At 58.0% G+C, this 13,945-nt stretch overlaps 1 protein-coding gene across 1 annotated transcript in view; it reads left to right on the top strand.

Moving 5' to 3' along the window:
- FBXO41 (F-box protein 41) overlaps positions 1–13,945 on the top strand; it is a 43,490-nt gene that overhangs the window by 16,981 nt on the left and 12,564 nt on the right. The window contains exons 2-7 of the mRNA XM_074991654.1: positions 378–588; positions 1,358–1,437; positions 4,671–5,026; positions 7,107–7,348; positions 8,977–9,092; positions 10,154–10,306. Coding sequence (XP_074847755.1) covers positions 378–588; positions 1,358–1,437; positions 4,671–5,026; positions 7,107–7,348; positions 8,977–9,092; positions 10,154–10,306 — 1,158 coding nt within the window. The remainder of the gene's footprint in view (positions 1–377; positions 589–1,357; positions 1,438–4,670; positions 5,027–7,106; positions 7,349–8,976; positions 9,093–10,153; positions 10,307–13,945) is intronic.

Raw genomic sequence — 13,945 nt, 5'->3', positions numbered from 1 at the left:
CCCCCTTCTTCCCATCACCTCTCCTCTCCCAGCCAGACCTCAGGAGACTGCGACTGGTGCAAGGCTCAAAGGGGATCGGTTTCCTGGGCAGGGTTCTGTGGCAGGGCAGCCCAGGGGTTGAGTTGGGGTTGTGGGAGGTGGGGATGATGCTGCCAAAAGGAGGAGGCTGATCGAGGGTGGGAAGCAGCAGGGGCTTGACGCCTCTGCAAATCAAACCTCTGATCGTTGTGCTTCAGTTTCCCACTCACTGGAATCAGGCTGGTGTGTCTCTCCGGGCTCCCAGAGCTTTACACGGTTCCCCCCGGCAGGGTCCATCGGGGAAAGGGTGGACGGGCTGTGTTCTCACCTTGGCTCTCTTGATGTCTCCCCTGCGCCAGGGAGGTTGTCCAGATAGACCAGTTCCTCAAGGAGACAGCGGCCCGGGAGGCCAACGCCAAGGTGCGGTTGCAGCAGTTCATCGAGGAGCTCCTGGACCGGGCCGACCGGGCGGAGAAGCAGCTGCAGATCATAAGCAGCAGCTGCAGCACCACCCCCAACGGCAGCCTGGGACGGTGCAGCGTGCCCGGCTCCAAGGGCACCGGCAGACCGGTATCTCCCCTTAGCATTAGTGTGCCTATGGTGTGTCATCCCCTATGAGAACCCACATTCCTGCAAGGCTGCATGTGGTTTCCCATCTGTGCTATGGTGTTGTAAGGGGGCCTTGCTTTGTGAGCTAAGCAACCCTGAGTAGGGCCAAGGGTTGGATGGGTGACCACCAGGGTAAGTAGTGGGATTCCTCAGAGTGAGTGGCTGGAAGTGGTTCCTGAGAGGCCACTGTCCCAGCACCTGGGGATGGCAGTGCTCTTGCAGGGGACTAGTGGTCCTTTTCATGCTGACATATCTGTGATTAAAAGCATCCCTTGCTGGAGCACCAGGCTGGGCCCTCAATTTCCACAGCATGAAATGATCTTTGATGTAAAGGAGGGAAAAAAGCAGGTAGGTGTTTAACAAGCCAATTTGTTCTTCAGTCCCCTTTCTGGGTAGTGTTGTTGGCATGTGTGTTCCACCCCGGAAGTGGCTGTGTGGCAAGGCGCTGTATAAAGAGGAGGTTTTGTTGTTTTCCTCCTGCCTCTTGGGGAGAAAACTCTAGGATGTGTGGGGAGTTTGGCCGTAGGGCACAGCTGGCCAAGGATCTATTTTGCTGGAGATGCTGCATTGCCTCCTGCTGATCTACTCATGTTGGCGCCATTACACCAGTGCCACCTCTGAGTGCCTGTATAGCCACCCACAGCCAGGTGATCCCTCGGGAGGCTTTGGCCAACTGCCTTTTCCTGTGTTGGATGTGTTTGTCTGGTCTCTTTCCTTCCTCTTCCCGCAGAGGGACAGGCACGCCGGGCCTGGGGCAGCTATCCACAGCTCCTACGCCGTTTCCAATCAGAGATCCTCCTCTAGTACTGGGTAAGTGCTCTCCACGTGCCTCGGCCTTGGCTTTTCACCAGCATCCCTGTCCCATCCCTCTCACAGATGTGAGTAGCCTCTCCTAGCAGGGAGTGTGCTGGGCCAGATCACTGTGCCCACCTGGAATGGGCACCTCCTGGCTCATGCCCCTCCCCTGCCAGGGTCAGTGGGTGTCATCCTTCCATTACCCAGGCCGTAGTCCTGCCCTGGGGCTCGCCTGATCCCACTCCTGCTTCCTCTCTCAGCTGAAGCCAGTGAAGGTGGGGTGGTTAGTCTGGGGACCAGTCAGTGGCCATGGGTGGCCCAAGATGGCTTGGGCCAGGGGGTGGCTGGGGGGCCAGCATTCCAGGGGCCAGGCTGGCATTGAGGGGCTGGCCAACATCCTGGGGGCAAGCTGGAAATGGGGATGGTTTGCCTGGGCTTCCTCCAACCAAGGGACGTATGATTCCTTTCCAGTGGAATTCTCTGCAGGAGAGTGGCAAATGCCCACTCAAAAACTGTCTTCTGGACCAGCCTGAAATTCCACTTCCCAACTTCCTTGCATGCGCTGAGCTGCCCCTGAGGCAGAGCCAGTCAAAGGAGCAAGGAGGAGGGCAGTATTTTTCCTTTTGATCTGCCTTTCCTTTTTCTTACAACTTGGACCTGCGAGGCTGGATGGACCTGCATGTCTCTCGGGGTGGGGCCGAATGTTGCACCTGGAGGTGTCTGGCTAACAGATCTTAAGCTGTTTGCCACCCAGCATTGTTCAGGTGCTTTGAAGTCACCGATCTGAAGGAACTGGTCTAGACGGGTGGTTTGATTCTTCTCTCCCTGTGATCTCGTGGGAGTCACCAAGGTGTCAGACGGGGATGTCAGAAATCTCCTTGAGTGCAGGACACAGATGTTTTGACATCTGGCCTCTCCTGAGAGTGTGTTTTCAAGTGGTTAAGGTGCATTTGACCCAGACATCACAGTTGCATCAGAATCGTGCTGGTATCTGTGAAAGTTTTAACACAGCAGTGTAGCTGGAAGAGCGGGTTCCCACGTGCACACACGCCAGCTGGGTTTTGGGACTGACATCCATGCTCAGAACCGTGTAGGGTGGTGATCTGCTGGTACCTGGTGTAACAGTCTGTGCCAGTGGGGGGCACCCCCTCTGGGCGGCACGGGCCACTGCACCTTGCCCCAGCCTGCATACGGCCAACTTTGGGGCCGACAGCTGTCTCCCTGGGAGTCTTGTCCCCTTTTACAGGGCTGTTGGCCAGCAGGGGACATACCCAGGCCCTGGTTGGCCTGGACAGCAGACAAATGCTTAGGGAGCGTGGCCCTGATTCAGGCAGGCAACGGGCAAACAGTCAGGGAGCCATCAGAGGTGTGGCTGAGGAGAGGCGAGGGGCTGCGTCTCCAGAGGGGGTAGGGGGATGCAGGCCCTAGCGACAGCTCTCACCCCGAGCTGGGGAGTGGGGATCCAGGCTGGAACACACTACTATATGCTGAGATAGGAGGCAGTGCATCTGTTGGCCATAAAGAAGTTGATTTGTTGCTGGAATAACTCCCTTAGAACATCAGAAGAGCCACGGTGGGGCAGGCCAAAGGTCCTTCTAGCCCAGTATCCTGCCTTCTGACGGTGGCCAATGCTGGGTCCCAGAGGGCATGAACAGCACCAGCAATTATCAGGCAATCCCTCTGCTGTCACCGCTTCCCAGCTTCTGGCAAACGGAGGTTAGGAACGGCATCCCAGCCCATCCTGGCTAGCAGCCATTGTTGGACCTGTCTTCCATGAATGTGTCTAGCTCTTTTCTGAACCCTGTCATAGTCTTGGCCTTCACAACCTCCTCTAGCGAGGAGTTCCACAGGTTGGCTCTGCATTGTGTGACGTGTTTCCTCTTGTTGGTTTTAAACCTGCTGCCTATTACCTTGATTTAGGGGCATTACCCCAGAGATGAGTTTGCCCCACGAGCTCTTTAAGTTCGGGCACGTACGCCCGGGTGTGTTGAGGGGAATTCAGCCCTTTATCTCAGATTCCACCTCCCAGGTCTACCCCCAGTTCCCTGGAGTCACAGCATTCACTGGCCAGGTGCTGCTTTCTCCTCATTGCCTGCTCTGCAAATGGCTCATTTCTGGGATGTGCTGTCCAGCTCCCCCTGCCACCCCCGCTGGGTCTGTCTGCACAGAACCCACACGGCATGACTGCTAGTGTGTAGATAGACCTGAGCTCGCTTGGATCTGGCTGGTTCGGCTACAGGTCGCAGCCTTCAGTATAGGGTACCCACGCCATTTATTACCCAAGGTTCCAGGTGGCCCATGCTGAAGTGTGGGCCAGTACGGCTTCCCTGCTCTGGGCCCCAGGCTGGCTAGTTGAAAGATTACAACACAAAAGATGAGGGGGGCTGGAGCACATGACCTACGAGGAGAGGCTGAGGGATCTGGGCTTATTTAGTCTACAGAAGAGAAGAGTGATGGGGGATTTCAACTAACCTTCAACTAACTGGAGAGGGATTACAAAGAGGATGGAGAGAGGCTGTTCTCAGTGGTGACAGATGACAGAACAAGGAGCAATGGTCACAAGTTACAAAGGGAGAGGTGTAGGTTGGATATTAGGAAGAACTGTTTCACAAGGAGGGTGGAGAAACACTGGAATGCGTTGCCTAGAGAGGTGGTTGAATCTCCATCCCTAGAGGTTTTTATGTCCCAGCTTAACAAAGCCTGAGCTGGAATGATTTAGTTGGGGTTGGTCCTGCTTTGAGCAGGCGGTTGGACTTAATGACCTCCTGAGGTCTCTTCTAACCCTATGTGTCTATGATTACAGTGTAGACAAATCCAATGAGACAGGGGTTGGGGGACTGTTCCAAAAAGGGCTGGAGGACCCAAAGGCAGCACAACCTCTCTGTCCATGAATCCCCACTAAACCAGGTTTGTGCCTCCCAGGATGGCCCCCAGCCTGACTTCTCCGCAGCTAGTGGGCTGGCTTCCTCCCCTCCTGCTGCCCCAGAGTCCTGGGAACCCCAGCACCCCCGGTGGGGAAATGTCTGGTAGCTTTTGGTAAACTCTCCTAGGAGCTCTGGGAAGTTGAGGGCTGGGTGTGTCCGCCTGGGGTACTGCTAGCCCCTGCCTGCTCCAGATGAGCGATGCCTTCCTCATCGAGATGAGGAGGCCCCTCCCTGGGCCTGAAGTAAAGCGGGGGGGTCTTTGGTAAGCAGGGCTTTTGGGTTTGGGGGAACCGCTCTCCGCCCCATGGCTGTGTGTCCCAACAGGGCCTCCAGCCGGGTGAAGGCCATCTCCCAGAGCTCAGGCTGCTACGACAGCGATGGTGCCGAGCTGTACCAGCCCGAGGAGAACCCCGACGGGCACCCTTACCACGGCGGGCAGAGCCGGGGCCTGGACGGCGGCTTTGAGCGGCCTCCGGCAGCCCGCGGCTCAGGGCTCCGCAGGCAGGCCATCCAGAACTGGCACCGCCGGCCATACCGCAACAGCACCGAGGGGGAGGAGGGGGACATCTCGGACGTGGGCTCCAGGACGACCGAATCGGAGGCGGAGATGTGGGAGCATGACCCCCGCATCCCAGCCGAGGTGAACTTGGCAAGGTCCGTCAACAGCTGCAGGCTGACGGGTGAGTGTTCATCTTGGTCATGAGGGGAACCCCATGGCCCAGACGTAGCAGCAACTCTGACCAGTGTGCCTTGTTTGCTGAGCACTTGGGGAGCCACCCAGGAGAGACTCAGCTGCCGCCCAATGGATTACCAGAACATCCACAGCCAGCAGCATGAGCTTTTATTGGTGGTGCACAACTGAACATTCCTTGGTGCACGTAACAAAATTTATTCCATCCATGGATGGAAAAAAAATTAGCGGTAACCCTGCTGGGCCCCCCCATCTCACACAGAGTTTTGCAGCATAGGGGGGAGACAGTCAGAGAAGGGTGACCAGTTCAAGGGCCTAGAAAAATATGGGGCTGTTACCTGAGAAGAATGAATAGGAGGAGCCAGGATAAGAGTCGATAAAATGATCCGTGCCCGAGAGGAAGGAGATCGGACAGCCTGTGGTCTCCCGATGAGGCTGTCCTGTTGATTGATAATCTGGAATTTAACAAGTCGCAAAAAAGGGATCTGGCTATTGGAAATGTCCAAATCTTTCATAGCTAACGATAAAAACCCTAGAACTGAGGTGAGACCTTCTGCTTCAGAGCTTAAAGGGAGAGACCAGGACGAGACCTTTCCTGGGACAGATTATGCCACATATGCTGTGTGGGTTCTTGCACCCTCCTTTGAAGCAGCTGGAGCTGCTGGCTGCTGGAGACAGTGATCTAGGCAGGCCCTGGGCTGGATGCCGACCAGCAATACCAAGGTCCCTGACCTTCTGTGGTGATTAAAGGGCCCCGGCACTTTCCAGAACAGTTACACGGCTCCCCATGATTCTGTTCTGCCTCCTTGAGTTCCCCCGGCAGCTCCAGGCAAAGACAACACCCTTCTTCACAGGCGTTAAGGCCTGAAGGGTCCATCCCCATCAGGTCGGCTGACCTCCCGCCTGCCACAGGATGGCCTAGGCTGCAGAGGCACGCTGCTAAGCAGCTGCCGTGTGCGCCCCAGAGCTGGCTGGGCTTCAGGACTGAGCGAAGCGTCCCAGAGCGCGTGGGCAGGGTTCCCCCCGGGCGCAAGAGGCTCGCTCAGCCGTTGTGGTGTGTCAGCCCTGCACACCAGAGCCGTGGCTCTTTGAACACCATTCCTCTGGAGCGGAAACTGCGTTGCCATGGTGACGGTGTGTCTGAAACCCTCGAAGCAGGGGCATCGGGAGTGGGTTTTTTTCTTGCACGTCCAAAGCGAGTCAGAGTGTGTTTGAGGGGGTCCAGGCCCCCGCAGCCAGTGCTGAGACAACACGGCCCAGCTCAGAGCCCCTGCTAACAGGAGCCTCTCCATATAAGCCAGTGGAGTTGGGATCGGTTACATCAGGCTGGAATTTGGCCCGTTTTTCTGCTCTCTCGTGCTGGTGAAACGGCACCGGGGATCCACTCAATGGCTGCGTGTTTGGGGCCCTCCCTGGGAGGCAGAGAGCAGGACAGCCCCGGGGGATTGATAAAGGAAAGGGAGCATTTCACCCATTTGGACCCCAGCCTGGGTCGCTCGCAGCCTGGGGGAGACCAGTTCTGGGGGTGGGGAGTTTCACATCAGTTCCAGCCAACACCTCCACCTTCCCCGCCCCAGCACCTCTCTTGAGAGCCTGGAAACAGACCTAGCTTCTCCCCAGGGGAGGAGATGCCCCTGGCTGAGGTTGAGACAGGTTGGCAGGGCAGGGCGGGGACCAAGTGCCACACCCTGCTGCTTTCATGGCAGGGCAGAGGTGGACTCCCAGTTCCAATCCTTGGGTGGGAGAGGGACGATGAGCACTCAGGACTCCTGGGTTCTGTTGTTCAAGTCACTGCCCCGCTCTGTGTCTTGGTTCCCCCCGGTGACACTGGGGATCACAACACCGCCCAAACTCCCAGGGCATCTATTATTTGGGAAACGTTCCGTGACCCCCGGGGGAAGGTGCCACAGGAGGAGGAAGGGTTATTATTTTGATTGCCCACTAGCAAGCCAGGAGCTGCTTAAACGCCTGGGAAAACTATCCTCAAACTCCATGCACAGACACCCAGCCGCTCTCCTGCATTGTTTCCCGCCAGCAGCATGCCCCGGCTGATGGTGTTTGTCACACAGGCAGGTCCGAGGGGGGCGGCGGGAAGGCCATCCGGCCTGAGAGGGGCAGCCCGTCCCGCTCCAACGAGGTGATCAGCCCAGAGGTCCTCAAGATGCGAGCTGCTCTCTTCTGCATCTTCACCTACCTCGACACCAAAACCCTGCTGAGGGCGGCCGAGGTCTGCAAGGACTGGAAGTTCGTGGCGCGACACCCTGCCGTGTGGACGCGGGTGCTGCTGGAGAATGCCAGGGTGTCGTCCAAGGTAAAGGGCCAGGCGGCAGGGGGCACCCCAGGGAAAGCCCCAGGTCCTCCAAAACACCGAAATGGCAGCAGGGTGGGGCCCGTGTCTCAGCGGCTCATGGGGGCCATGACTTAGGGGCTCATAGGGCCCGTGTCTTTGGAGCTCGTGGGGCCCGTGTCTCCGGGGCTTGTGGGGCCCGTGTCTCCGGGGCTTGGGGGATCTGTGTCTCAGGGGCTCGTGGGGCCCGTGTCTCCGGGGCTTGGGGGATCTGTGTCTCAGGCTCGTGGGGCCCATGTCTCAGGGGCTTGGGGGATCTGTGTCTCAGGGACTCGTGGGGCCTGTGTCTCAGGGGCTTGGGGGATCCGTGTCTCGGGCTCGTGGGGCCCGTGTCTCAGGGGTTCATGGGATCCAGCTCTCAGCAGCTCGTGGGGCCCATGTCTCAGGGGCTTGGGGGATCTGTGTCTCAGGCTCGTGGGGCCCGTGTCTCAGGGGCTTGGGGGATCTGTGTTTCAGGGACTCGTGGGGCCCGTGTCTCAGGGGCTCGGGGGATCCGTGTCTCAGAGGCTTGGGGGATCTGTGTCTCAAGGACTCATGGGACCCGTGTCTCAGGGGCTTGGGGGATCCGTGTCTCAGGCTCGTGGGGCCCGTGTCTCAGAAGCTCATGGGATCCAGGTCTCAGCAGCTCGTGGAGCCCGTGTCTCCAGGGCTACCATGGCCCTGCCCTTAGTTTCCGCACCGCGCTTTCTGTTGAAGTCAGCGAGGCCCTTTTCTAATAAAGGAAAAGTCGGTGTTTTGTTTTGCAGGAGAGAAAATGTTTTTGTTTACCAAAAAAAGTCCAGCTAGGGTGTCCTATGGAGATGTGCAGGTGTGTTTGTATGTGTCATCCTCTCAGCCTGGCGCCAAGGCCTGTGAGGGCAGCCGTATGTGTATGAGTGTGTGTTTGTGTGTATCATCCTCTGAGCCTGGCTCCGAGGCCTGTGAGGGCAGCCGTGTGTGTATGAGTGTGTGTTTGTGTGTATCATCCTCTGAGCCTGGCTCCGAGGCCTGTGAGGGCAGCCGTGTGTGTATGAGTGTGTGTTTGTGTGTATCATCCTCTGGGCCTGGCGCCAAGGCCTGTGAGGGCAGCCGTGTCTCTTTGAGTGTGCAAACACACACATGTGCTTGTGCATGTTGTTTGGGGCTGGCTCCGAGGCCTGTGCTGACAGCTGTGTGTGTGCACCCTTCTGCCCCTCTAGACACACTGCAGAGGAAACCTCCCAGCCCGGTGTCCCAGAGCCCAGCGAGCCTGACCTGGGGCTGGGGGTTAAACGTAGCCGTGCAGACACTCAGGCTGGGGCTGACTCTCCTCCTGGCCGGGTTTGAGAGCGCGGGCTCAAAGGCCTGTGAGAGCAGCTCTTTGTGTGTGTGTGTGTCTATGTGTGTCTGTGTGTGCGCGCGTGCCGTACGAGGGCAGCTCTGAGTGTGTGTGTGTGTGTGTGCTGTGCTCAGCCCTGCAGCCGGCACGCTGGGACTGGGCCCCATGGGCAGCTGGGAGGTTCTTTGCCCCATGCGTACCCTGCGTGTGTGCGAGGTGGCTTCAGCCCTACCGGCTGCCCGGCCCCGGCCCAGCGCACGGCTCTCTCCAATGGGCTTCCGGCTTCCCCCGGCAGTTCCTGGCCATGCTGTCGCAGTGGTGCACCCAGACGCATTCCCTCACGCTGCAGAACCTCAAGCCCCGGCTGAGAAGGAAGAAGGAAAGCAAGGAGGAGTACATGAGAAACACCCGGTGAGTTCCCGCCAGACGCGCCCTCCCCGCGCCGCAGCCCACCCAGCCGGTTCGATAAGGGGCTCGTCTGTCTCCGGGCAGGGCAGAAACTCCTGGGGGCAGGAGCTGGATGTTTGCTGCGGTGTCTGTCTGAGCAAAGCTGGGCTTGAAGGGCACAGCAGGCTGGGGAGGGACTGGGACGGTGGAGGCAAGACTGGGGGAGTGGTCTGGCAGAGGTGCAGTAGGGGCCGGAGCTGGATCTGTGGAGCAGACGTCACTGGGAACAAAATGGCCTGCAAAGGGGTAGGGGAAGGACAAGGGGGAAAGTCCATCCCCCAAACTACTCCAGGGTGCGTGAGACCCTTCCTGTGGAGTCTGGGTCTGCCCTTGGAATAAGCCACCAGTCCGGGTCAGGCAGACAGGATGAGGAAGGGGAAGCACCTGGCAGGGCTTCCCAGCCTGGGTCCCTGCCACCCACACCGGCTGTGAGGAGTGAGGCTGAGGAAGAGGAGGTAGCCTTCATCACAGCAAGGCCCTACTCAGCGATGGGAGAGAGCTGAGTCTTCTGGGCCCATTTCCACACAGATACTTCAGCAGCTAATTTCCACTGAAATCCCTGGGAGACCACTGCCCGAATGCCTTTGACATCTGGGCCCAAGTCCGTACCCCTTGCCAGGGCCGGGCTGCTCCTTATGGCCGTTGGTCAGTCCAGGTGGACGTCCCGAGAAGTGACCCTCGTGTTTTTGGTGGGTGGGGATTGTATTTCCAATAGCCACCAAAGCACTAAGGGAAGGAATCTCAACCGTCGGTCTCACCTGTCCGGTACCAGTCACTGAGAGGCATTCCCAGGGGGCTGGGTCCTGTGGGGGTACTGGGATGGGTGGGAGCTGAGGTCCACCAGTGTGAAGCAATCCCAGAGCTGGGATCCCTACCGTCTGCCCTGTGGCACTTTCTGGCCTGGCCGCTCGGCTTGGATTCCCGCACTGGGCCTGGCCCAGGGCTCTGGGTCTAGCCCAGCTTTGAGCACAGGGGTAGCAGTGAGCAGTGCTGAGCTGGCTTCTCCGCTGGTTCTCTCTCCTCAGGGGCTGCCTCGAAGCCGGGCTGGAGTCCTTGCTGAAGGCCACGGGCGGTAACTTGCTCATCCTGCGGATCTCGCACTGCCCCAACATCCTGACCGACCGCTCCCTCTGGCTGGCCAGCTGCTACTGCCGGGCGCTTCAAGCCGTCACCTATCGGTATGGGCAGGAGTCTTGAGAGCCCCTTAGTGGGCACTTGGCCCCTTTGCTGCCCCACTGCTCCACACCAGGCTGTTAGTTGCCATCTGAATCTCGGTCCTCTCTCAGGTGCCAGATGCTCCCTGGTGTAGCAGGCGAGAGAGTCTGCAGGGGCTTGGTGGTATGGGGCATGTCTGGCTCAGGCCAGTAGGAGAGACAGGCCTGCCATTCCAGCTCCTTCCCACTGCGCCATGCTGTCTAGTGCCAGGCTGGGCACCCAAATCTTCCTGGCCTCTTTTTCCACAGCATGGGCAGGCGCAGGGCGCTGCCCCACCATGCATACATTGTCGCTCACCTGGGGAGGGCCCTGGGAGAGTAGACGTGGTGTAACCCAGGCCTACTTGGTGTGGTACTCTGTCCCCTCTCTGGTAGCTCCTAGTCCATCTGGAAAGTCACGAATCTGCCACAGCTGTGGCTAAGAGGCAGGTGGCTTTTAGCTTGTGCAGTAGAGGCTGAAACACTAAGCTTCAGGGACCCCAGGTTCAATCCCAACCACTGGGATCTGTTGGCGTTATGCAAGCCGGTGCTGAGAGGTTACCTTGCAGGGCCTGCAGTGTCTGGGAGGGCTCTGGTGTGGGTGGAGACCATTCATGCTACAATTCCACTGAGGGCAAGACGGGATGCAGCCGAAGCAACAGAGAGCCCTGGGCAAGGCCCAGAATGGGAATTTGAGCTTGGAGAGCCCAGTGGCCAGGCCAGAGAGCGCTGCAGAGGGGACAGGAGGGATCCTGTCCCTGGGATTGCTTCACATGTCAGCTGCAGCCAGGACAGTTAGGCTGGGTTTCGGGAAAAAGCCCCTAACTGTAGGGGGAGCTCAGCTCTGAGACAGGCTCCAAGGGAGGTGGTGGGTTTCCAGCACTGGAGGTTTATTACGAACAAACCCCTCTCAGGGCTGTGGCCTAGGTTTACCTCCTCCTGCTGCAGCGCAGGGGGCTGGACCCAGTGATGTCCCTGGTCCTCTTCCAGCCCAGCCTCTGTGTGGTCCTATGACACATATCCACGGGGACCCACGCTCCCCGCGCACAATGCGCTCACCGGGCAGAGATGCTCTGAACCTACGGACGGGCGTGATGGCTTCAGTGCCCACGGCTGTCTGAGGTCTGTGCAGAGCCAATATTTCTTACAGAGCCGCCCCAGAGAGTCTGGAGGGTGAGAGGATGATGATGTAGGTTGCGGGTTTCCCCAGCACCATAAGGTTACTGGGTGTTTCACAGACAAGCTGATACAATAAGAGCAGGCTTCTACCCTCTAGGCCTTGCCAGGAAGATCAGGCTATAAGAGAGTGGGAAGGGCAGAGCCAGGGCCCTAGCAGCAGGAGATGGAGAAGTGTGTAGCTACCTCCCGCTAGGCCAGTCTTAGGAACGAGGGCTTGGAACCAACCTGGTGCCCTGCCCTGGCTGTGGGGTGTGGAGAAGGAGGCTGCGTAGGGAGGGGCAGTGACGTGTGGGGAAGAGGCCAAAGGGAGGCGTAAGCTGCACGGAGCTGGCAGGACATGGGGCGTATGTGCAGGAAACACAGGCCACCCCACTGCCCCCATCAGGATCAGAGGGAGAAACCGCCCGGGGCTGTCGCCTGCAGCTGCCCTCCCAGTCTCTGCCGCCGAGGGCAAGGCTGGAGGAGGGACCAGCTAGGAGGAGGGTTGGAGGGCACAGGCCTTCCTCGTTGGCAGAGTGGCTGGAGGAACGGTTGGGAGTGCAGGGCCCTATTTCCCAGGCAGTGCACTGTGGGACTGTCCCACCGGGAGGCTGGGGAGGGCAGAACCTTGAACATCGTAAGAGTCAAAAGTGCTTCTAAACTGACCCTGTGTGGGTCTGATAAACAGAAAAGCTGCAGCTCCATCCCTGGCGAGCCAGGGCCTTCAGTAACAACGAGAAGTCCTGTGGCACCTTACAGACTAACAGATATCTTGGAGCATCAGCTTTCGTGGGCAACGACCTGCTTCGTCAGACGTCTGATGCTCCAAAATATCTGTTAGTCTATAAGGTACCGCAGGACTTCTTGTTGTTCTCAAAGATACTGACTAACACGGCTCCCTCTGTGATACAGGGCCTTCAGTGTTACCTTTTGCTGCCCTGCATGAAAGAGAATGGGGTTTGGGGTCCAGTGACCAGCGTGTGGGATTGCCTTGTTCCCAGGAAATGAGGACTTAGTTTAAACACCTGCTGAACCCACCAACAGATGTTCGTTGGTGGGGGGGGTGGGATTTTAAAAGATAGTGAAAGCAGTCGACAGTCAGTTAATCTCCATTTTAGCAAATTTGCTTCTTTCTAGCTATGGTACTTGCATGGCGCCAGCGACGTAGTACCAGAGCCTAGCATAGCCTTGAATGGATTTATCTTCAAAACTCCCCTGTAGGGTTGTGCAGAGGCATTTCACACAGAGTAAGTGATTTGCCCAAGGTCATGCAAGAAGTCTGGGGCAGAGCCCGGAATCAAATCCCACTGTTCCGAGCTCCTGGCTGACCGGCCTGGCCTGGCCTTCCTTCACCTGCTTGGCCAGAGTCGTATGAAGATAAGAATCCTCCTTGCTTGACAATCACTCGAGTGGCATCAGCTCCCCTGTTGGGGGGCAAAGGAAGTTGGCAGCTCTTGGGCTCTGTTGCGTGCATCAGATACCGACTCTCCTTAAGTCAAATGTCTGTGGGAAAGGCGGCTTCTTTCTCTGGGGGTTAATTCAGCTGCTGGCAAACTCGGCGCAACACAAAGCATGTGGCCCTGGACTTTGGCATATGGCAGGCAGGTTCCTTTCCTTCTGTCTGCCCAGTCTGCAGGGTGCCGTCGTACCAGGATCTGGCTGCTCAGGGGTAGCTTTTCCTCTGCCGTGCCAGTCGCAGCCAGTTATTCTGAGCTTAGCTCTGCCCCATCTGGGCTCTTATGAGACAGAAGGCACAGAGAAGACGAGACATGGGAGGAGTAAGCTGAGGAAGGAAGTTGACACAGCATGGAGCAGGAACCTTGGGTTCCCAGTGCAGGACACAGCCCTGGAGATGGTGGTGACATCTCATTCCTTCCTCGTCTGGTCAAAGTGACAGCATCTTTCTAGGCCAGGAGAGAGAAGCCCCAGGAGGTGCCTGACTCCTGGCCTGTGGTGGAGATGGCCCTCTGTTCTGTGGGGTGATCCCACTTTCCAGGAGCTGTCTCATGCCCACCTGGGAGTGGAGCCAAGAACTTCCGAGTGTTCATCCCCACCAGCTGAGGTTGCTTCTTGGTCACGAGCCAGCAAACCACTGTGACTAGGCGTGAAAGGCTGTGTAACCTGTTACCAATCCCTGATCTACCTAACGCCCCCTCTAGTGCTGTCATAAGCCCTAGGTCTTAAGGGAGCATCTAGAGGGCCCCACAGAAATGGCTGCTCCACTGCTCTCATGAGAGGCAGCCCTTGCTCCACAGGGGTTGCAAGCATTTCCTGTGCTACGATTCAACTGTTAAAAGGGAGGTGTCACATGCAACCTGCTGGGGTGGCAGCACTGGCTGCACCCCCTCCATATCCTCTTCCACCTCCCATTGTGCAAAAAGCATGAGCCCCTGACTCAGAGGCTGGGCCCCCAAAGGGATCCGCGATGACGGCCTGTCGCTTAATTTATCTGCTGCTGCGTCCTTT

This window comes from Carettochelys insculpta, chromosome 4 (genome assembly GCF_033958435.1).
Source record: "Carettochelys insculpta isolate YL-2023 chromosome 4, ASM3395843v1, whole genome shotgun sequence".
Lineage (NCBI taxonomy): Eukaryota > Metazoa > Chordata > Testudines > Carettochelyidae > Carettochelys > Carettochelys insculpta.
Note: the sequence above shows the minus strand (reverse complement) of the source record. Positions and strands in the feature narration are given on the sequence as shown.